The following is a 23,968-nucleotide window of genomic DNA, read 5'->3' as shown; positions in this document are numbered from 1 at the left end:
GGCTCCCTCCAAAGCTTGAGGGATACCTACAAACTTATAAAAACAATAAAAATGTCTTTTCCAAAATATGTTAAAAACCTATAAATTCTAAAACATATAAAACAAGATATCTAAAGCTACAAGCAAAGGACTTAGTAGTGTAAGTCCCTAATGTCAAATTCTTCGGGCTTGGCTTTCTTTGAGTCTCCTTCCTCAACAAAATTAGCATGATCTCTATCTCTCTTCTTATTCTTTATATTTTCGAGACAATCACTCTTGTAGTAACCCTTCTTATGGCATTGATAGCATTATATCTTGGACATGTCAAATTTCTTCCTTGGTCCTTTCGATTTCTTTCCTTTATGTTGAGCAATGTAGGCATTTGATACTCCTTTAGGATTGGCAACTAATGAGATCCTTAATTCTTCCTAATTGTAGGCAGTCCATAGTTCTTCAAAAGTGGGAGCTTCCTTCCAACTGTTAAGACCTGCAACAAATGCACCCCAAGAGGATGGCAATCCTAATAGAGCAGTGATCACGAGTTCTTTGTCTAGAACAATTTCATCAATGGCCAAGAGATCATCCCTGATTCTAGCTATCTTCACAAAGAAGGATGCCACAGTGTCTTCTTTAGTCATCTTTGTGGTCCTTAGCTCATTCTTCAAACTTGCTACTTGACCAATGTTCTTAATAGTAAATAACTTTGACAAGGCTTCATACATTTCCTAAGCATGATCGATGTTAGCTATGAATGGGACAAGGTTGTCCTTTATTCCTTCTACCATCAGAGTCATGGCCACCAATTCTAATTCCCTATATTTCACTTTGTCAGCATCACTGGAATCCTTTGTAGGCTTCTTTACTTTTCCTCTCACCAAGTCAAGTACCTTGTTCTTTTCAAAGGATTAGGTCAATCCTCTTCTTCCAGGACCTATAGTTAGAGACCCCTTCAAGTTTTTTCTCTCCTTTGATTGTGTTAGACATCTTCCTCTAGTAGATTCCTTCCCTGAGATAGTCTTTTTGAATGGTTCCTTGATCAAGTGCTTGCGACTGCCTTTTACTTCCTTCTTCACCAAAGCTCTGATACCATGTTAGAAAATCAGAAAGATTTTCTTATTCTTGATAATTACTTGTGATGTTTCTTATTATTACAATTCTTTATATCTTCTTTCCTTTAGTTCATCAACCAATTACCAAAGCAAAAACACATACAGCAATAGACACCGAATGTAGGCACTATGCCAGGGCAAAACCCCCCTCGAGGGGAAAACCCAGTGAAGAAATTCTTCCTTTCAATAGTATTCTTTGAGCCTCTTCACCTTAGACCAAGATAAGACCTTCCCTCCACACCAAGTTAGCCTCCCAGAATTTTGACCCCTTTCCAGCAACTTCGACTACGCAGTAGCTTTCGACAGCTGAGAAACTTGGAAGACTTCGATTTCACAATCCAGTACATGAAACAGAGAGAGAGACACCAAAATTTCGATTTTTTCTTTCTCCTTAGACTTCTCCAAACTCGCACTCATTTCATCTTCTCGGCAACAAACTTCGCACTTTTCCCAGCTACAAGAGATATTGAACTTGTGTGAGAGTGATGCACCAAATGAATTCGATGTGCTTGTATTTATAGGCTCCATGTGAAGTCGAATAGGGTCCTTAGGCTGACTTGATCTTCTTCTAGGCCGATATCGTGTGGAGGACACATAAATCTTATTTGACTCAATACTTAACCTTTTTACACGATTCAAAAACCCAAGAAGGGTCTCTTTAAAAGTAAAATGACTCTATTGACTCAGACTAAAGCCTAGAAGTCCTCAATGGGGACTTCGACCTAAAACAAGATGACCCAAGCATGAAGTCCACGCTATAATAAGTCACAATAATAATAATAATAAGTCTTTTCTTTATTCTTTTGATAAGTACATTACATGATGACTGAAATACATTAAATGAAGACCGAACCTAGTTACATTTTCAACAAATCTAAATCAGATACAAATACAAACCAACATCATTCCTGCAGATCCACTGCTTTGTTTAATTCACACATCTCCGTGATGTAGAAAAGTGCAAGAATTTTAAGCCTATCTTAGTAGAATAATAATCAACCAAAAAACACTACATATCAATCCAAAATAATTATTTTTTCTTCAATTAATGCTTCTTGGAGAATAGGAACGCATACATATGACAATATGTGAAAGTAAAAATAATACACACAGAATAATGAAACTGAAAAGTACCGAAATTTTTTCAGAAGCTAAATCCATAGTATCAGAATCCTTCAAACGAGGTTTTTTGGTAGCTTCTAAATCCACACTGCAAAGATTGAGACACAATTCATATTACTTAGGACAGTTTATAAGAATAACCTCCAGATACAAAAACTGATAATATGAGAAATATTTACAGTTCAAACAAATTTCACTTCCAGCCTCACTGTATACCATTGGGCATATTGTATTTACGGTGGACACAATTGGTATGTTTAGTACAAATAACAGGATTAATATGAAACCACCTATAACAGATAGATGATTCAAAACCTTCCTGCACTAAGAAAACATACAGTAAAAAGACCTTACATCTTACCCTAAATGATTGCATAAACGAAACAGCCAAGGATCTTCCTTCAAGTATTCCCCCAATAATCCAATGGCATCTGACTCTGTTCCATAAGATTAATAGCATTAGAAACTATTAGAAAAAGAAATTAAGGCACATATTGCATAATATGTAGAAATGACCATCAGTATTGCATACTTATTGCCATCTTAACATCATCATCGCAGAAGGTAGGAAAAAATATTGCAACTCTGACCATCACAAATTATACAATCTGTAGCAAAATAATTAGTTAGGGAAATTGTTGTAGAGACAACTAATTTATAAAATAGCAGATATCTATATATATATATATATATATATAAGAATTTGAGGTGATGATGTTTACAATGACAGCCCCTAGCTTATGCCTTAAATATAGCTTCGGTGCCTTTACATGAGGGGTCATGATATTTTGATTGTGCCTCTTCTTCCCAAATTAATCATAACTAATACATAACAGTATGATTTTTATACATACTAACTGCCTTCCCCTCACGAAACGCTTTGTCTTCAAAACATAGGTAACGATGGATGTTGTTGTCAAAAAATCTTTTGTTTTGCAAGAAGCATCTTCTTTCGGTAGGTTCTTCCACTTGATCAGATATTCTTTAATTACTTGAGAACGTAATCGCTTTTCTCTTGTGGCAATTATAGCTTCCAGTTCTACTACAACTTCTCCTTCATTATTCAATGTAGGAAGTGTTGTTTGTGCTATTTGATGTTTTCCCAACATCTTTTTAAACAAGAAACAATGAAAAACATTATGGATGCAGCTCGTTTCCAGTAATTTCAAACCACAAGCTACTTGACTGATTTTCTTGATGATTTGATATGGTCCATAGAACTTAGGAGCTAGTTTGTTTTTTCCTTCTTGTTTTAATGATAGTTGTTTGTAAGGCTGGAGGTTGTTGGAAAATCGAAGGGCCTGTAATTTATTTAGATTTTCTTTACATGATAATTACTTGTGAATCTGTCAGCATTATTATTATTATGTTTTCTTTCTCCATCAAGCAATTACCATAAAACATGAAGATCATAGAAGACAATAGAACACAAAATATAGGCTCCAAGCCAGAGCAAAACCTCTCCAAGGGGAAAACCCAAAAAAGCTCTTCTTATAGAATCAGATCAAATGAGATATCCAAGACCCATAATCACAGAAATTCCACTTCTAGATGCCATGCCTAAACTTCCTTCCTTCCAGCAGATTCATCAACAAAGAGGCCAGCAACAAGAGATATATTAAGGCGGATCATCTACAAACCCTAGCTCCAAGAACAAACCCTTTCTTTCAAATTCCGGCCTTGCTCATCTTCTCTATCTTCTCTACAATATTTCAAACCAAAAACATCCAAGTGTGTGTGTCCAAATGAGCTACATCTACTCTCTATTTATATAGGTTAGAGGGTGCGAATAGACACGTCCATTGCGACAAAACCGACTTGGAACCTAGAGGGGTTTCTGTCCCAAAATTTACATTTAAAAAATTCTTTTCCTTTTTCTTTTACAATAGGTCCAAAATAGGACCTTGATTCTTTGACTCAAAAACCTAAAAACACGAAGAACATACTTATATAGAAAATAATAATAATTTTTTTTTCATTTCTTTTGCTTTTTACATAAAATACATAATGGTAGAAATTATGAAGACCAAAACTAGTTACATTCTTCAACACTCCCTCTTAACTAGGGAGGTATTCATAATTGTACAGCTGGTACAAGGATATTCTCATAAGAAGAGTCGGATTGGTAAGCCATCTATAAGCATCAACATTATGACCAACACTGTCATTGAGGCCTAACTTGACAAGCTTAACTTCATTTGAGAGCATCATGCTGGGAGGCTTTATGTAAGATACCACACTACCTCTAATGCACATATGCCATCTAGATGCTCACCGAGCATGTCCTTTTAGGACTTTTCTTATCTTGGATTTTCAACCCTCAATCCTCAAAGAATATCAGTCCTCTTCGACCACTCTTATCTTGAATACCTGTCCTATCCTCAAAGAGTGTTGGTACCTTTCCTTTCTTGGATTGTCTATCCTCAAGGAAACCACAGATGCTTATTCAATCCTCCACCATTCCCCCTTGATGGCCTTCACTTAGACTTACAGTTGTTAGTCCTGGTCAAGTGCATGACACATGAAGAAGAGAATGCACATGTGATGTTTATCATCACTCCCTTTTAACCAAAGAGGAGATCCCCAACTTCCTTTCAATTTGGAAATCATAACCACAAGCTCTCTAGCTTGTTCCCATAAGAGTATCGGCTACTAGTTCTTCATGGAGATAGTTGCATGGTTCCTTCTTTCCTTGGTATCTCTTCCTTCAATCTAGTGAAAAGGTCCGAGCCATCGACCTTGCATATCACTTTCCTTTCTTTATAATCAATTAAGGCATTATATTGAGCCTTATCTAACTTCAATCCAATTATAGCTCCCTCTGAAAGTGATCTTCATTGCATGAACTTGAACCTCAGGTTGTCTCTGCACACTGCTACTTTTCAATCCCAAGATGATGATACAAACATCTTGACAACATGATTGCCAAAACCATATATTCAATCCATACAATTAAACTTGCCTCAACTTAGAACTATCATCATGTATTCCAGCGATATCTTTCCAGGTAGCAAAACAATATGTTAATTAGATAACCAAAAACAAAAATATTAACATCAAAGTTACCTCATTATGATGGCCTTCTCATCAAAGAATCAACTTTCTTGAGTTCTTTGAGATCAACATCCTTATGAACCCTTCTTCATTTAATCAGAGTGCCCGTGGATCGAGCTTGATTACCAAGTTACCATACTTTCCTAGGAGTTGTTATTGTTAACTCCCTTTCTTTCTTCCTGTTGACCACTACGTGTCAACTTCCCAGCAGTACACCCCCTTTTCTTCGCAAAAAGGGTTAGTGCTTGACCGACATGTCCGTGCCATTCGACAATGATCGACAACTTGATCAATTTATGTTGTAAACCCAGTCTGCATATTTAATTCTAAATAATCTTAGCAGAGTTGAGTCATGTATGTCAATTGCCTAGGTGGACCTAATTTTCTAGTGATAATCTACTTCCGGAAGGTTTTTTGTCTCACCAATCTATGATCGGCAGAGTTTTCCTTCAGCCTAACCCCAAAGCCGGAATGGATTTTGTCATTAGAATCTTAGGAGAATCCTAGTGTGTTAATCTGCTAGATTATAGTTGTGTTGCAGAACTGGGTGGTTTATGAGGGTCTATGTCAAATGGGTTCTCCCCCTTGAGATGTAAAGTTGTAAAGGTCATGATGTAAAGTGTCTTGAGGGTTAAGAAATGTTTTAATCCCCTCATAAGTCCTAAGTCCTAGGTCCTAGGTGATTTTCCCAAAAGCTAAGTTTGAGAATCCATTTAAAAATAAATTAAAAATTAAAAAATTAAAAAAAAATAATAATAACTGAAAAATAAAAATTTCAAAAAATAAAAAATAATAAAATTTATAAAATAAATTAAAAAAATAAATAAAAATTTAAATAAACAACAAAAAATAATAATAAAATAAAGTAAAAAACCTAAAAATAATAAAATAATAATATTTTGAGTAAATAAATGCAGAATTTCAATTTTTTAATACATTAAAAATTCGACAGATGAGATCAAGAGATATCTTGATCCTCATCGACGGTCGAGATCATTTTGACGTGGATCACTCGAACTAGTTGTTGGGAACTTTTCCTTTAAATAGGGTGCTAGGGGTCATTTGAAAAGATGGGATCTGAGAGTCTGGTGCTAAAGAAAGCTCTCTTGTACTCATTTTTTGTGCAATAAAGAAGACTTTGCGGTTAAAAATCTTGCTGGTGTCACTCTTCTGAAAATGCTGTAAGATTGTTCTTTTTATTCTGCATAATTTTATTTTCAGCGATTGATGATAGCTTAATGAAGATTGATCTAGGCACAGGTATCTTGTCTGATCTTTGGGGTTTGAATAATAGTTTAGATTCTAAAATATAGTGGCAGGTATCTCCATTTGATCGGGGTTTCACTATTGTTTTCTCCTTCTATGTTAATGGTTGATTTTAAGCTGTGCAGGAAATCCTTTTTTCAGATTACCGGGCGTTAGGGGAAGTTCTCGGCTGAACCAGCCAACTCCCAGGTTGTGTTTTCTGAAAGAGCCCAGCCAGTTCTTGATCCTGGGCTTATCATTCAAAATATTTTTTATGAATGCATGCAGGGTTTTCTGAAGCATTTTACATTAAAATTAGATTCTGTTAATATCACTGTGATTATTGATAAATCTGGCTTCTTAAGAGCTTTCAGTTTGTAAATACTGTAAATTTTTTGTTGGGTTTAGGGTTTTCAGTTTTTGTTTTATGCACATATCATTTTTGGGTGATTTTTCATTCCAGGTTGCAGGGTTTCTGAAGATTTCCAAGGTTTATCTGCGCTGTTTCGCTGTCCAAGGGTTTCAATTTCAATTGTTTTTCAGGTCCGGAAGAAATTTTACATCGGTTTCATTGATATCAGCTTCTGGGGTTTGGAATATTTTTCCAAGGACTGCAAAATCGTTTTTCAAATTCCCCAGCTATCCTCAGCTGCCAGAAATCTGCATAAAAATAAAAATAAAAACGCAGCTCCATACTTCTAGCCAGCAAAACAAAAGGGAAAAACATGGCCCCTTGTTGCCATCGATTTGATCTCCAAATCCTGCGTATTTACCCCTAGCCTGCGGCAAGAAATTATCGTGGTTTTACATGGTTGTTGGAAGCTGCAAAACGTTTTATATTTGGGTGGTATTACTGCGTTGAAAAGTTGAACTGTGCTCATCCATCCGCCCGGAATTTTCAGACCCGCGCTGCTGCAAGCCGTTGTCTGCACCTGCAAAAATATTTCACCTGCATCCTTCTTCCATTTCGCTACTATAGCTTGCTCATGGCTGCTGCTATTTCTCTCTGCCGCCGTCCAGTTGCTTGAAGCCGTATGCAAACCCACACGTTCACGTGCCTTCCTCCACCCATTCCGCAGTCATTCCGCGTAACCTGCATAACACGATAAGCAAGTATCGATTTCTTGGAAGCAGATCTGCTCCAGCAATCTCCAACGATGCTAACGTGCAGCAAAGCGGTAAATCAATTTCATTTTTTTTTTTAAAATACGCAGGAATCGCTCTGGCATGGTAAGACAATGGTAAAAAAAAAAAGGTTTTCGATTTTCATGTTTTGATATGGTTAGGTGTTAGCATAGTTGGAACGTTTTAGGATTCACGATTTTTTTTGAGGTGCGTTTAATATTTCAACTGTTAGTTTTTTACATATAATTTTGACATTTAAAAAGTTTAGCTTTGTTTTATTTGTTATTTTATTTTAAATAAATAAATATATATATATATGTGTGTGTGTGTGTGTGTGTGTGTGTTTAGTTTCTGTTTTTAATGTGTTAGCTCATTGTAGTTTTAGATCTATTAATTTTTTGTTTTAACTCTAGATTTCTTTTATTTTAACTTTAGATTTAGATTTCTTAATTTTAGTTAAATTTAGATTTTTAAAAAAAATTATAAAACTTTTAAAAATCATATAAAAAAAAAAAATCACAAAAAGTTTTAGTTTTTTTAATTTTGACATTAGAAACTTTAGGTTTAGTTTCATTTTGATTTTAACATAAATAAAAAAATCTCATAAAAAAAATAATAATAAAATATTCATAAAAAAAATAAAAAGTTTTCTTTTAATATTTTAGTTTGATTTAGATTGTAGACTTTTTTTTGTAAATTTTTTTTTTAAATAAAAAAAAAATATGTAATAAAAAAATAAAAATAAAAATCATTTTTTGTTTAGATTTATTTGATTTTTAGGAATAGATTTTAATAATTTTAAGTTTTATTTAGTTTAATTTAATTTAGAATAGTTTTAAGTTTTATTTTTATTAAGATTTTAGTTTGTTTTATAAAATTAAAAAAAAATAATAATAATAATAATAATAATAATAAATATTTAAAAAATATAAAAATTAAAAATTATTTTGAAAAAGCCCTTTAAAAAAAAAAAAAAAAAAACAAAAAACAAAAAACAAAAAACAAAAACAAAAACAAAAAAAAAAAAAAAAAAAAAAAAAAAAACTGAAAATTCATCGTTTGTGGTATTTTCCTATAGCTAAGTGCACTTAATGTTCATTTTGAAGTTAGCTATGTGAGAGTGGTAACTGATCAGCATTTAAATTTTATGATCATTTAAAGCATTTAATTTTTCTTGAAGTTTAATTGCTAGATCATTATTAAGGCGTTGTGCGTTTGTTGAATATCTTACATCGCTTGGGTTATTTGATGGTAAATGATTGTTAATGAGCTCATATTTCTGCAAGCATTTGATAAATAATCATCTAGTCATTAACTCCATAAGGCACTGGTCCATTAAGTTAATAAAATCGATTTAGTGCTGGTTTCCCTTCGTGTCTCCCAACCTAACTGATTCACAGTTGGTCATCCATTTTCCTACAGGGTCTACCTCCCTTAGCCGTGGCAGACAGGTTTAAACGGAGAGATCGGGGATCAGGGTGACAGCCCCCGGTCTGAGCGTTGATGTGACAATCTGTGCGACAACATTTTTTGGCCCCGTTGTCGGGGACAGAGTTTTTTCTGTCCTTGGTTTATTCGACATTCATCTTCTCATTTCTCATCATTCTCTCATCTTTCTCATCTCACGTTTGAGCTGGCAGATTCAACATTTTTTGGCGTCATCTCATCTTTTACGCCATTCATTAGCCTGTCAAACGGCCAACATTCTTTGGCGTGTTTTGATCTTTTCATCACCTTATCTTTCGTCATATCAGCAACTTCTCTTCGATTCATTTCTTGTTTGGGTGGCGACTCCATTCCATTTCTTTTATTTTTTCCCAGGCAAGAAGCCTTCCTCATATCTGCTTGTTGGTTGATTTTTTGGATCCTAGAATTAGATTCATTGTTCAAGTGGCGACTCCACTTCTTTCATCTCTTAATTTTCTTGAGCAGAAATCTCTTTCTATCATCCATTTGATCCCTTATTATTCATCATGGATTATTCATTTAAACCATGTCATTTTACTGATAATCTCCATGATTTTCCGAAAGAGGCCATTTCTAAATTATTTAAGTTCTCAGGTGGTGATTCGGTCGCTGTTAGACAGCATTTAAACAGGTTTACTTGTGTAATGATCATATATTGTAGACTTCCTCAATATAATCATGAAGATGTCAAGATGCGTCTATTTGTCCATTCTTTAAAGGGTGATGCTTTGAACTGGTTTAATAGTTGTCCTGAAGATTCCTTCATTTCTTTGCAAGACATTGTCGATGCTTTTAAAGATAGATATGGTGATCCAGATAGCTCGCCTTGTGCCCCTAAAATTGTGCAACAAAATAATCCTGTAAAAGGTCCGCTGTCCAAGACAATTCTTCATATCAGAATGTGCCATCCACTTGTACCATTGCAGATCATAGTAGTGTTGACAATGAAAAGGAAGATCATAAGCAAATTATACAAGATCTATTGCTACTGGTAAGAAATATGGAGATAAATCAAACTAATTACGCCAATGACGTGTGAACTTTATGCACTCACCTGGAAAAGCGTAATAGGGAGATGGAGATCATGCAAAATCAACATAGTAAGGAAATTGAAGCCATGAAGATTAATCATGACACAGAAATTAGTTTTATGCAAAGCAAGATGTCAGGCTTAGAGGAAAATATGACGACCATGCAAGTAAATCATAAGAAAGAGATAAAATCTATGCAGCATTGCTTGATGACCATGGAAGAAGACCATGCCAGGGAAATCAGTGCTATAAGGGTTGAACACTCTAGTCAGATAAACGCCATTAAAATACAGTTTCAGAAATTTCAACAGCAATCGGAAGATGAAGGAAACCAGGAAAAATCAATAGATCGAGAGCCTTCTCATCCGCTGCAACAAGCTCCATCTTACTATGAGGAGGTCATTGGTTCGATTGAAAGGTGGTTAATTGAAGGTGATCCAGAAAGAATTAAAAATGATAAAGATCAGATGCAGGATAAAGAAAGACATGTCACGCATATCTTACATACTTCATCTGATAACTTTGAAGCAGAAAGTTCCATGTCATTAGTGATGCAGCCTGCCAGGAAGAAAAAGTGCAAAAGAAAGAGAATAAGAAGAAGATTTGATGCATCAGACGGCCGCGAGCAGCTTGATTTTCGGATAGCAAAAAGTCCTACCATATGTAGAATTGGACATGACACATCCGACAAGCAACCGACAGATTTGCCTGAAAGCAAGCAAATGCTCAGTATACACTATATTGAACACATCTGATACCATGGGGCATCCCCTGTATTTCTAACCTTACTCCTTGTTTTTTCAGCATTTTCATTTCTGTTTTAGGATTAAGATTTACTTTTCATGTTACTAGATAGTTAATAAATGTAAAGCTTATATTTTTCCTGTGCTTAACGTTATATGATGATTTTTGGGATGGACGCTACTTATGTTTTGTTGTGTGTTGCATGGGTGCAGATTTTGGATTCTCACATTCCTACAGTGCAGCAACGTGTCCCCAAGTGGAGCCAGATGTTGACCACTATGTGTCAACTTCCCAGCAGTACACCCCCTTTTCTTCGCAAAAAGGGTTAGCGCTTGATCGACATGTCCGTGCCATTCGACAGTGATCGACAGCTTGATCAATTTATGTTGTAAACCCATTCTGCATATTTAATTGTAAATAATCTTAGCAGAGTTGAGTCATGTATGTAAATTGCCTAGGTGGACCTAATTTTCTAGTGATAATCTACGTTCCGGAAGGTTTTTTGTCTCACCGATCTATGATCAGCAGATTTTCCTTCAGCCTAACCCCAAAGCCGGAATGGATTTTGTCATTAGAATCTTAGGAGAATCCTAGTGTGTTAATCTGCTAGATTATAGTTGTGTCGCAGAACTGGGTGGTTTATGAGGGTCTATGTCAAATGGGTTCTCCCCCTTGAGATGTAAAGTTGTAAAGGTCATGATGTAAAGTGTCTTGAGGGTTAAGAAATGTTTTAATCCCCTCATAAGTCCTAAGTCCTAGGTCCTAGGTGATTTTCCCAAAAGCTAAGTTCGAGAATCCATTTAAAAATAAATTAAAAATTAAAAAATTAAAAAAAAATAATAATAATAACTGAAAAATAAAAATTTCAAAAAATAAAAAATAATAAAATTTATAAAATAAATTAAAAAAATAAATAAAAATTTAAATAAACAAAAAATAATAATAAAATAAAGTAAAAAACCTAAAAATAATAAAATAATAATATTTTGAGTAAATAAATGCAGAATTTCAATTTTTTAATACATTAAAATTCGACGGATGAGATCAAGAGATATCTTGATCCTCATCGACGGTCGAGATCATTTTGACGTGGATCACACGAACTAGCTGTTGGGAACTTTTCCTTTAAATAGAGTGCTAGGGGTCATTTGAGAAGATGGGATCTGAGAGTCTGGTGCTAAAGAAAGCTCTCTTATACTCATTTTTTGTGCAATAAAGAAGACTTTGGGGTTAAAAATCTTGTTGGTGTTACTCTTCTAAAAATGTTGTAAGATTGTTCTTTTTTTTCTGCATAATTTTATTTTCAGCCATTGGTGATAGCTTAATGAAGATTGATCTAGGCACAGGTATCTTGTCTGATCTTTGGAGTTTGAATAATAGTTTAGATTCTAAAATATAGTGGCAGGTATCTCCATTTGATCGGGGTTTCACTATTGTTTTCTCCTTCTATGTTAATGGTTGATTTTAAGCTATGCAGGAAATCCTTTTTTCAGATTACCGGGCGTTAGGGGAAGTTCTCGACTGAACCAGCCAACTCCCGGGTTGTGTTTTCTGAAAGAGCCCAGTCAGTTCTTGATCCCGGGCTTATCATTCGAAATATTTTTTATGAATGCATGCAGGGTTTTCTGAAGCATATTACATTAAAATTAAATTCTGATAATATCACTGTGATTATTGATAAATCTGGCTTCTTAAGAGCTTTCAGTTTGTAAATACTGTAAATTTTTTGCTGGGTTTAGGGTTTTCAGTTTTTGTTTTATGCACATATCATTTTTGGGTGATTTTTCATTCCAGGTTGCAGGGTTTTTGAAGATTTCCAAGGTTTATCTGCGCCATTTCGCTGTCCAAGGGTTTCAATTTCAATTGTTTTTTAGGTCCGAAAGAAATTTTACATCGGTTTCATTGATATCAGCTTCTGGGATTTGGAATATTTTTCCAAGGACTGCAAAATCGTTTTTCAAATTCCCCAGCTATCCTCAGCTGCCAGAAATCTACATAAAAATAAAAATAAAAACGCAGCTCCATACTTCTAGCCAGCAAAACAAAAGGGAAAAATGTGGCCCCTTGTTGCCATCGATTTGATCTCCAAATCCTGCGTATTTACCCCCAGCCTGTGGCAAGAAATTATCGTGGTTTTACATGGTTGTTGGAAGCTGCAAAACGTTTTATATTTGGGTGGTATTACTGCGTTGAAAAGTTGAATTGTGCTCATCCATCCGCCCGGAATTGTCAGACCCGTGCTGCTGCAAGCTGTTGTCTGCACCTGCAAAAATATTTCACCTGCATCCTTCTTCCATTTTGCTGCTATAGCTTGCTCATCGCTGCTGCTATTTCTCTCTGCCGCCGTCCAGTTGCTTGAAGCCGTATGCAAACCCACGCGTTCACGTGCCTTCCTCCACCCATTCCGCAGTCATTCTGCGTAACCTGCATAACACGATAAGCAAGTATCGATTTCTTGGAAGCAGATCTGCTCCAGCAATCTCCAACGTCGCTAACGTGCAGCAAAGCGGTAAATCAATTTTTTTTTTTTTTTTAAATACGCAGGAATCGCTCTAGCATGGTAAGACAATGGTAAAAAAAAAAGGTTTTCGATTTTCATGTTTTGATATGGTTAGGTGTTAGCATAGTTAGAACGTTTTAGGATTCACGATTTCTTTTTAGGTGCATTTAATATTTCAACTGTTAGTTTTTTACATATAATTTTGACATTTAAAAGTTTAGCTTTGTTTTATTTGTTATTTTATTTTAAAGAAAATAAAAATATATATATATATGTGTGTGTGTGTGTGTTTAGTTTCTGTTTTTAATGTGTTAGCTCATTGTAGTTTTAGATCTATTAATTTTTTGTTTTAACTCTAGATTTCTTTTATTTTAACTTTAGATTTAGATTTCTTTAATTTTAGTTAAATTTAGATTTTAAAAAAAAAATTATAAAACTTTTAAAAATCATAAAAAATAAAAAAAAATAAAAATCATAAAAAGTTTTAGTTTTTTAATTTTGACATTAGAAATTTTAGGTTTAGTTTCATTTTGATTTTAACATAAATAAAAAAATCTCATTAAAAAAAAAAATAAATAAATAAATTCATCAAAAAAATAAAAAGTTTTCTTTTAATATTTTAGTTTGATTTAGATTGCACACTTTTTTTGTAATTTTTTTTTTTAAATAAAAAAAATATATATAATAAAAAATTAAAATAAAAATCATTTTTTGTTTAGATTTATTTGATTTTTAGGAATAGATTTTAATAATTTTAAGTTTTATTTAGTTTAATTTAATTTAGAATAGTTTTAAGTTTTATTTTTATTAAGATTTTAGTTTGTTTTATAAAATTAAAAATAATAATAATAATAATAATAATAAAATATTTTGAAAAAGCCCTAAAAAAAAAAAAAAAACTGAAAATTCATCGTTTGTGGTATTTTCCTATAGCTAAGTGCACTTAATGTTCATTTTGAAGTTAGCTATGTGAGAGTGGTAACTGATCAGCATTTAAATTTTATGATCATTTAAAGCATTTAATTTTTCTTGAAGTTTAATTGCTGGATCATTATTAAGGCGTTGTGCGTTTGTTGAATATCTTACATCGCTTGGGTTATTTGATGGTAAATGATTGTTAATGAGCTCATATTTCTGCAAGCATTTGATAAATAATCATCTAGTCATTAACTCCATAAGGCACTGGTCCATTAAGTTAATAAAATCGATTTAGTGTTGGTTTCCCTTCGTGTCTCCCAACCTAACTGGTTCACAGTTGGTCCTACAGGGTCTACCCCCCTTAGCCGTGGGAGATAGGCTTAAATAGAGAGATCGGGGATCAGGGTGATAGCCCCCGGTCTAAGCGTTGATGTGACAATCTGTGCGACAACACTTCCAAAGACTATTCTTGATTTTGATCAATATCATCGATCTCTCCTTCCAACCTCTTTCACATGTTTTTGCAATATGCCTTACCAGAGAGTCGTGTCATACCTTATGCAATCTTTTCTTTCATACAACCATCAAACCACCAATCTTAAATAAGCCTGCTTCTTATACTTGACGACGATAGAGTTCTTTAGTAGGAGTGGAAAGGCTACAACTTAACCATCTACATTCCTTCATCCTTCATAATACTAGATGGAATATATATACCAATCATGTCATAATGCTTCTCCCAAGAACCTCCTAAATAATGGTTCTTATAGAATCTTTATGATCCATCTTTGCAAAATGACTACCTCTAACATTATGTTATAAAATGTTCGGATGAACAATAATATGTAATGTGGTCCCAATCTTCTTAATTCTAACAACTAGATGATTGTATCCAAAACAACTTGATAATGTAGACTCTAAGTTTACAATGTCATACTTCATCTTCATATCATCAACGAGTTCTTATGAACACATAATGTCCATCAGGGTCATTACAGTTCCCTCTCTCCATCATACTCATTATTTTCAAGAGGGCATTAATAAGCACAAGAACTGCTTTTTGCTTAGCCATCCTTTTCATCTTGCTTCCTTCATTATGCACCTGCAATATTCACCAACAAGTACAACCAAGCAAAATATACAAAGACAAGAGCATGATGTCAATTCTGTCAATCTAGGGTTTCGATGGTATCTCAAAGGGTGAACTCCTAGGGTTTTTAAATACAAACCCTAAATTCCTTGATCTTATCCTTAATAAGACTGTTACTTTCAGCGGAAACATCAGCCCTAGGGTTTTGATGTCACATCCTAGGATTTGTCCAATTTAATCCTCACTAGGGTTTTCCATATACCCTAGATTTTGCTTGCAAACCCTAGATATCAAGAGCTAGGGTTTTTCAAAGAGGGACAATCATTTAGGGTTTTCACTAATCTAGGGTTTTTCCAATCCATGTTCCATCTAGGGTTTATGAACCCTAGATATCAAAAACATTAATAATGTACGATCTATAAACCCTAGATTCTTATAAAGTATGCTACAAAACCCTAGTTATTTTCCAGACCCCTTTCAAAAGATCATTTCAAAATTCTAGACACAACAAGAAATGCACAAAAATATTGTACATACCTCATACCTTCAAAGATTTGGTCCTTCTTCATGTGTCAATGGATGCCTCAACTTCTCCTATGTTGAGTTGCCATCTTTGTCCTCACGTAGAGCTATGCCAACCTTTAGATATCATTCTTTTCTGAAGCAAGTCACCACACTACTTGGAGATGGTCCAACCTTCTAACTATTGACCATCATTGTCAATCTTAAAATACTTGTTAAGTCATGTATGAATACTGCCATGTAGGTACCAAAATATTTCTACAGAGTGTCACTTGTCTCAGATTGCATGACTTCTCATTGAATCGTTGTTTGACAAAATGTTACTTAGTTCATTGTCAAATCTCCTCACTGTCTTGCTTTTAGATTGCATATTTTGAAGAATTATAGGTCATTGTTCCAAACGCGAGTTTCAGATCACAAAACAATTTATGACCCGTGGAGATTCGACATCATCTATCATAAAGAAATTTGATCCTCAAGCCTTCCATTGGATGGGTCGGCTTGACACTATTGTCATACAAAACAATTATATTACCGTTAGGGCATCACACTTAGAACAGAGACATTGGAACTATCATCAATTGAAGCACGAATTTACAAAGCTATTGCAACTGATTTGAGCCATAGTTCAATATCAATTCATAATGATGCCACAAAATTCAGAGTTGCAGAGATCTAGGGTTTGAGTGATGACATCATATGGACCCATAGCAACACGCTCTTTGCATAGCGAGTTATAGCAATTAACAAGTCAGAAAAATGAGCCATCGTTATATAGAACGATTCGCACATAGCTTTAGAGAAGCAAAATATGATGCTTCTCAGTGAGCGTCACCTTAGTAAAATTTGATGCCACAGAACTATGGTATTATAGAGAATATACGAGCCAACTGAGTCGTTGATTTCATAGGTGCAATGTTTCATTCTCAAATATGTGAGCCATGTTTAAATCATAAACTTATGTATGTGGTCCATGAAGTCACTGAGTTACACGAGCCCTAAAAAGGAATGTAACCGTGACAACAAAAAACAATCTTTTGAAAAATTTCGACCCATCGAGACATAGTTACATAAGACATCACAAACCTGAGCCATCGACGATGAGGTGACGTTACACAATCTTCAGCCAATGGGAACTTGAACCGATCCATTGATAAATTCCACATCACAATGCCATTGGGTATTGTGTGATCACCAATAGTTATAGATTGAACCCAAAATTTTAATGTGAAACCACAGAAATTTGTGAGGCAGAGAATTAATAAATGTGAGCTTCTGAATTTTCAAACAATGTTTTACGGTCCCTCTCATTTTATGCGGACTACAAGTGTGGAGAACATGCCTCTAGTGCTTCCCTCTACAAATGTGAACCATAGAAGTGTAAGCTACAAGAGATCCAAGACTTCCTTAAAACCATAGTATCTTCATTGGAATTCGACCAACACAGAGAAATCCTTTATGCCAACAGGAATGTGATCTTCAGCCTCTTATTCTAGACCTTAGCTCTGATACCATGTTGGAAAATCGAAGGGCCTGTAATTTATTTAGATTTTCCTTACATGATAATTAATTGTTTCCTTTCAAGTGATATTCAACAAAATTAGGGCACAAAATTTAACTTAGATCACCAATTCATTCGATACATTGGCAATGAAATCAAAAATTTCCAATAAATAAGGTCCTTACAAGACAATAAGCATGAAACAATCCAATTATTGATCAAAAGTGACTTCTCCAAAGACAAGAATCACTGCTCAAGACAATGGAGCAACGTGTGCTCAAGAATCGGGTGATGGCCATAAGGAGTGATGTAGGGCTCATGCTAGGCTTTTGCAGATGTGCTAATTTTTATGTCTCCACCATCTTTTGTATTTTGATATTCTTTCTATAAATTTTGTTTTGTGGCCATGATATGCTCTTTCTTTTCCTTTTAATTGCTTTCTTTCTTTTCTTTCAGGCCTACGCAAGTATGTAGATGTATGGGTGCCAAATCCTAGAGAACCAATGGTCAATTGAACCCGAAGAATGGATGTGAGATAAGGGCTTGTAATGTATGATGGAAAGAGACAAGTATGGAACATGGACAGATGGAACTATGTTATCCCAATTAGTGATTCTGAAGGAGTGCCCCTCCTATACCAATTGAGCAATAGGGGACAGTCCCATTACCGCTCAATCAAGTTGGGGCCCTAAAAGGAGTACCTAAAAGACAACTACTAGTCCAAATGACAACAACGGGACAAGGAACATTGTCACCTCATTCGATGTCCCCTGCTCTTTACGGACTTTCCCCAATGGGAGGAGTCCCGGTATGGAGAAAATCACTCGAATGATAAGATCAATGGCTAGGTATAACATGATTTCCAAGGCCCATTCAAAGGAGAGGCTCAATTAATGGTTCAAATGCTTAAAGAAAAGTTGAAAGGCTCCCCAAGAAAGACCTATGAAGGATGACCTCGGGCTTAGGAATATTCAATTATGATGAATTCCTAAGATCAAACTTCCAAAATCCCTCACTTGTGATTGATGTGTTTATACTAGGGTTCAAAGTGAGGCAAGTATGGTTCATTCAATGGAAAGATTCAATTAAAGTGTGAGCTTTGGGAGAAGCTAGGGTGACTTTCCACGAAAAATCCCTTGAGAGAAATACTATAAGAGACAAAGGGTTGAGAGATATATCGTGATAAAGGTTCATCCAATGATCACCTATAGTTAAGAGAAAAGGTTTTGAACGATGAACTACAAAGTGCAAACCCTCAAGAAATCCCCAAATCAAAGCAGCTTCAAGGGTTCCCTTTTGGTGTGATAGCTAGGGGATCAATTCCACTATCGGAATTCGTTCAAAACTAGACGATTCCTACAGGAGACATAAATGAAGAAACTTGTTCGAACGAAATCCTAAAATTTCTCTTCCCCAATATTTCGCACCAAACCCTAGAAAATCTCCTTATCCTTAGAGGACATAGAAAATAGGAACAAAAGAGGTGAAGGAATGATATTTCGTTAAGTTAATGTGATCACCAAGGATCTAGGACCAATGCCTAGCTATTGTGAAGATTGGAGTTGAAATGATCAAGATTTAGGAACTTCACTCTTCAAGGAGGCCTACAGAGGCAGCTACACTCTTTGTGGATGCAACTTCACAACAACTTTAGACTTTTATACTTCCATATGCAAGATTTGATGGAGTTTCAAGGTAAAAGATGCACAACCTACCCCTAGGAAAATTCTTTCTTCTTGCAAAGATGAATAACATATGCAATGAGCCAAGATTACAAGTGTTTGATAAATTCGCATTAATTTTTAGGGCACAAGTAAAATAATGACAGAGCATTCCATACATTAGACATGAAACATCATGAAATTCGCATGAAAAGTGCACTTACATGACAAAAAGAGTATATCCACCCATAAACTTGCTAAATAGAAGCTCCAACAGAGAGAGCGAAAATATTCCGCACATCAAAATGCATTTAATCATCCAAATCAATTATCATTCCACAAATTGCAGGTCTGAAATTTTTTACAAAGATATATCTCAAATCCAAGTGATATGTTTAATAACATGAGGCTCTCGTGTATTTATATGAGCCTTTAGTGTTCTCGAATAGCCTAAATTAGCCTAATAATGCCCCTAAAATAAAATAATGCGCAAAATAACATAATTTTGGTGACAAGCCCACCAAATAGCTCCAAAATATGAATAATTAGTCTCTCAAGAGGGCCGAAAAGATAGAATAGTATCTAGTAGGGTCGTTGGAAGGCCAAATGAAGTCCCTCATGTGCTATAATGAATGGTAGGGCTCCAATAACAATGATGAAGGGGTTGGCCCCTTAATCTCCAAGAAAATGACCTGTGGTGCTCCCAAGTGGTTGTGGTGGAAAAAAGAATGTCCCCATGGGTCTCCAACTCAATCAAACAAACTTGTGCTCCATCTGTAAGGGCTGGAATGATGATGCAAGCCCTCACTTTTTCCCCTAAGTGAGACAAAACTCCATCTAGGCCCTAGATCAACTGTCAAGTGTATGGTACAAGTATGTAGTCGTTTGGGCAATGTGGCCCAAGTGCACCATGATCATCGAATAACTGGGGCATGAGCAAACAATAAGTCGTGCTGAAGGATCTGATGGTGTGGCTATCTACTCTCTGCTATGGTGGATGCAAATGGCTCTCAACACTCACGCTATAAGTGTCATTAAGACCCTTTAGAGGGCTTGGATCTCGTATAGGGAGACCAAACCCCAAGATGAAGACACACATGCAATCCTTTATATGATCCAATGCGTCTCCTCACCTTCCAATACAACAATTCATTAATGCAATTGAGCAAATGAGCTTACAAATCATGGAATAAGTAGGTAGTTCATAGTGCCATGCCCTTCCATAATGGGCTTTAGAATGTACAAGTGTTTCCAGGTTCAAGAAGGAGGTTAATTAAGGACCCTACTAGTTCGATTCAACCTCCAAGGGAGTGACAGGTCCATGGTACATCCATTAGATGAGAGGTGTCAAATGAAATAATGATGGAATGCAGTGGGGCAACAAGGAAGGCACCAAGCCACATGCCATGGTACAAGGGTAGCTATAATGAGGAAGCCCACACTTGGGTGTATAGATGTAGGAGGGAGTAATCGTGGTACATGAGTTACCCCGACCTTTGTTTTTCCACCCTTCTTCATATGCCTTTTGCTTTTCATTCATTTTTCTTTCTTTTAACTACTCAGGGCTCCAGGGAATGAGAGCATGATGTGAATGATATAGTAGTGGATACTCCCTTAGGGTAGGGCAATTCATCATCCACCAAGGGTTGGGACAATCATGGATTCCTTAATGATGTAGGGGGCTCACATGAGGGGCCCTAGGAACTAGGATGATGGCCATAATGATAGGGGTAAAGCTCATGCTTGGCTTTTGGCCACATGCTAAATTTTTATGTCTCGGCCATCTTTTGCATTTTATAGTACATTTCTTGTTGAAGTGGCTAAATTATGCTTTTAGTTGCATCAACCTTCAGGGCATCATTCCAGACCCAACTCAAAATGTGGACAAGGGGAGGGGGAGGCTAACTCCTTGTGGACCTATTGATTGCCTCCTGTTATGCACACCTAATAGTGAATGAGAAAATCCCTTAACCCCACAAGGTGTGGTTGGTGGAAAAACTAAGAGATGGGGTTGTCACCTATTCCCAACTCCTTTCGTTTAAGCTTTCTCCTAGGTAAGCTAAGGGGAGTGGTCCTTAATGAAAGGTTATATATATGAGTCTCTAGGAGATTAAGTTAAGGCTAATTTGGATTATTTGTCAAAAACAACTTGTTTCCAAGAACTAATCAAGCATATGAATAAATAAGCCAATTTCAATGATAAATTCAATGCATAGACTAGTACCTTCAAGTAAATAACAATACCCTACTCAAAAATAAAACAAGATAGAATGATAGACAATCCTACAAAATCAAATGTTAGACCAAGATAAGCATGTAAACATCAATTGCAACTATAAAGGAAAAAGCTCTTGGAAGTAAATGCCCAAATGACAAGATAATGACATCAATTACTCATGAGCTTAAATGATCAAAGCAACAAAAATATGAAATAACTTTGAAATAGAATTGCACCAATGAAAGAATTTCCAAATACAAGAAAGTTAAATGTTGCAAAAGTAAAAGAATTCACAATACTTGCATAATAAATGCCTCTTGAAATAAAGTGATATAAACAATACTCAAGTAAATCCAAGATAGCATAAGTAGGAAAATTGCATTTTCAATTAAAGTAAAGATATGATGTAGATGTGCTCTTGATTTATTTTATTAGTTGCATTCAAAAGAAAAGTTTCAATTGAACTCCTATCCCCAGATTTCACCTTCTCCCAGAAATCCAAATCTCACAGTGAAGAGTCAATAGGGGTGGAGGGTCCCTAAAGTCTATACAACCAACTTAAGTTGGATGTCGATTTTAGTGATGCTTGATGCATGTAAAATTCCCAATGTAGATTGCAATGCTTGAAGTGAATGAAATAAGATTGATGCCCACAATAGCTTTGCAAAAGGAAACTTTAACTTGAGAAAATGAAAGATAATTAGCTTGACATAAAAGTAAACAATTTCTTTGGAAAATAAACTTGCCCAATACACAATGCTTCAATATTCAAGATAGAAAAATGTAGCATAACAATGAGGCATAAGTGATTATTAAACAAGTGTCAAGCTAAATATATCAAAGTTTGCTAGAAATAAGAGAGTTGCTTGCATGAGAGTAAATTGCTTTGAAATAGAATGTGATCTTGTAGCTTGTATCTTGTAGCAACAAAGATAAATGGTGCAAGCTTGTAGCAAACTTTAAGAAAGGAAATGTGATTTTTGTTACTTTCCAATTAGAGCATGCATGTTATGTGAAAATGAAATAAATGGAAATATTAATAAATCAATCCACCCACAAGGCTTTCTCTTAAATGGAGAAATAGGATGCCATGGGTAAAAACCACACTCCCACAACAAAAACAGATTTTCTTATTATTCTAGTGTTACAATGAGGTTAGAACCTCTTAGAGGGATGCCCAAGGAATAATGGAATAGATCTTGCAATAACAGAGAATTCCCTTCAAACTATGGGAGCCTCAAGAGATGAAATGATTCTACAACTTGAGAGAGTAAGCTCCTAAAAAGGCACATGGCCTAGCTTCCTTGATAGGTTCTCCAAATGCCCATGACCTCCTTGAAAAGAAGCTTGAACGCTTGAGGGAAACTACAAGAAAGATGTTAGGGGTGCAAAACTAAGACATGGTTAGTGTGCAAAAAGAGAGCATGCAAATAAGTGAGTATACAACAAAATAATGTACAAAAGACTAAATCAAATGATGGGAAAGGATCCCATCACTTGACTAACTTGTGAAAAGCTCTTAACTAGCTAGATAATGGAATGAAAGCACAAGATTAAAAGATAACAAATTTTTTGAGATTTTAAATTTATGTACAAACTATGTCCAAAGGAGGACCCTGCAAAACAAGCACTTCGAAAGATTAGACTTATGAGATACAAATAACAATGAGAGCTCCTTGAAAACAATGCCAAGAGTGGGTTGGTCTCTTGAAGACTTCCCCTCACACTTGCTTGTTGATCCAAAAATGGTCCTCTGCAAAACTTCCAACACACATTACCTCATATGGATTAATCAATAAACAATGGCAAGATAACGCTAGAAATTTGTATGAAAATGACTAGAGATTGTCTACACCTAGAGCATATTCATAAACCAATTGTAAATGCAAGATAGTTATACATCTACAATTCTATGAAAGCATATGAGAAATGAAACACTTAAAACACAAGTAGAGAAGATCATACCATCAAAGAACCAAGCACATGCGCCAATGGAATAACAATCATGAATGAACTCCGCAGTCTTTTTATACATATGAAGAACAAGTGTACATAGAAGCAGAGCTTCCCCAAGCACAATAGCTCGTTGCAAAAGATACAATATGAGATCCCAAGGCTCAATTATATAAGAGAATGGGTGGAGATAACAATGAAGAACCAAGTGCCAAGTGTGATGATAATGACCCTAAAGTTCCCTCGTGAAATTCGAATTCCCCTGAGAGAACCCCGCAAACCTTGAGAGGCCAACTCGTAGTATGAAGAGGGATAAGTGTATATGGGAGTGGAGTGGTAGGAGACCACTCTCCACTCATCTCTAGTGAAACTCCAAGTCAAAGCCCACGAAAATGATGACTCACTAAGGCAATTTGAATTCCTCTCCTCAAAAAATGTGTTTTCCCTTTGAGAAACTCACAGTCCCCTCCAAAAATTCGATTTTCTTGGAGCACGGGTATTTTCCTTGATTTTAGGAGTCCACATCACCTTGGGACTTCACTGTTAGAATTTATAACACAAAATTCTACTGCAGTAACTGATTTATTTCTCCTACTTATTTCTCACAACAAGTTGTTTACAAAACCCTTCAATAAACATTAAAATAAATTCTACTGCAGTTATCACATAATAGCATAGAGAAAAAATAACAGTGATATACAAGCACAAGAATCAATCACATCAACACAA

General features: G+C 35.3%; 1 protein-coding gene across 2 annotated transcripts in view; it reads right to left on the bottom strand.

Annotated features, from left to right (window-relative positions):
• Nucleotides 1-23,968, bottom strand: part of LOC149206862 (ribonuclease H2 subunit B) — a 350,779-nt gene that overhangs the window by 13,476 nt on the left and 313,335 nt on the right. For both annotated transcript variants that reach the window (XM_089393809.1, XM_089393808.1), the window contains 2 exons: nucleotides 2,572-2,647; nucleotides 2,223-2,298 (listed from right to left, as the gene is read on the bottom strand). In XM_089393809.1, coding sequence (XP_089249935.1) covers nucleotides 2,223-2,298; nucleotides 2,572-2,647 — 152 coding nt within the window. The remainder of the gene's footprint in view (nucleotides 1-2,222; nucleotides 2,299-2,571; nucleotides 2,648-23,968) is intronic.

This window comes from Pinus tabuliformis, chromosome 1_2 (assembly GCF_031772625.1).
Source record: "Pinus tabuliformis cultivar Carrire ecotype Pingquan chromosome 1_2, CPIR1, whole genome shotgun sequence".
NCBI lineage: Eukaryota > Viridiplantae > Streptophyta > Pinopsida > Pinales > Pinaceae > Pinus > Pinus tabuliformis.
Note: the sequence above shows the minus strand (reverse complement) of the source record. Positions and strands in the feature narration are given on the sequence as shown.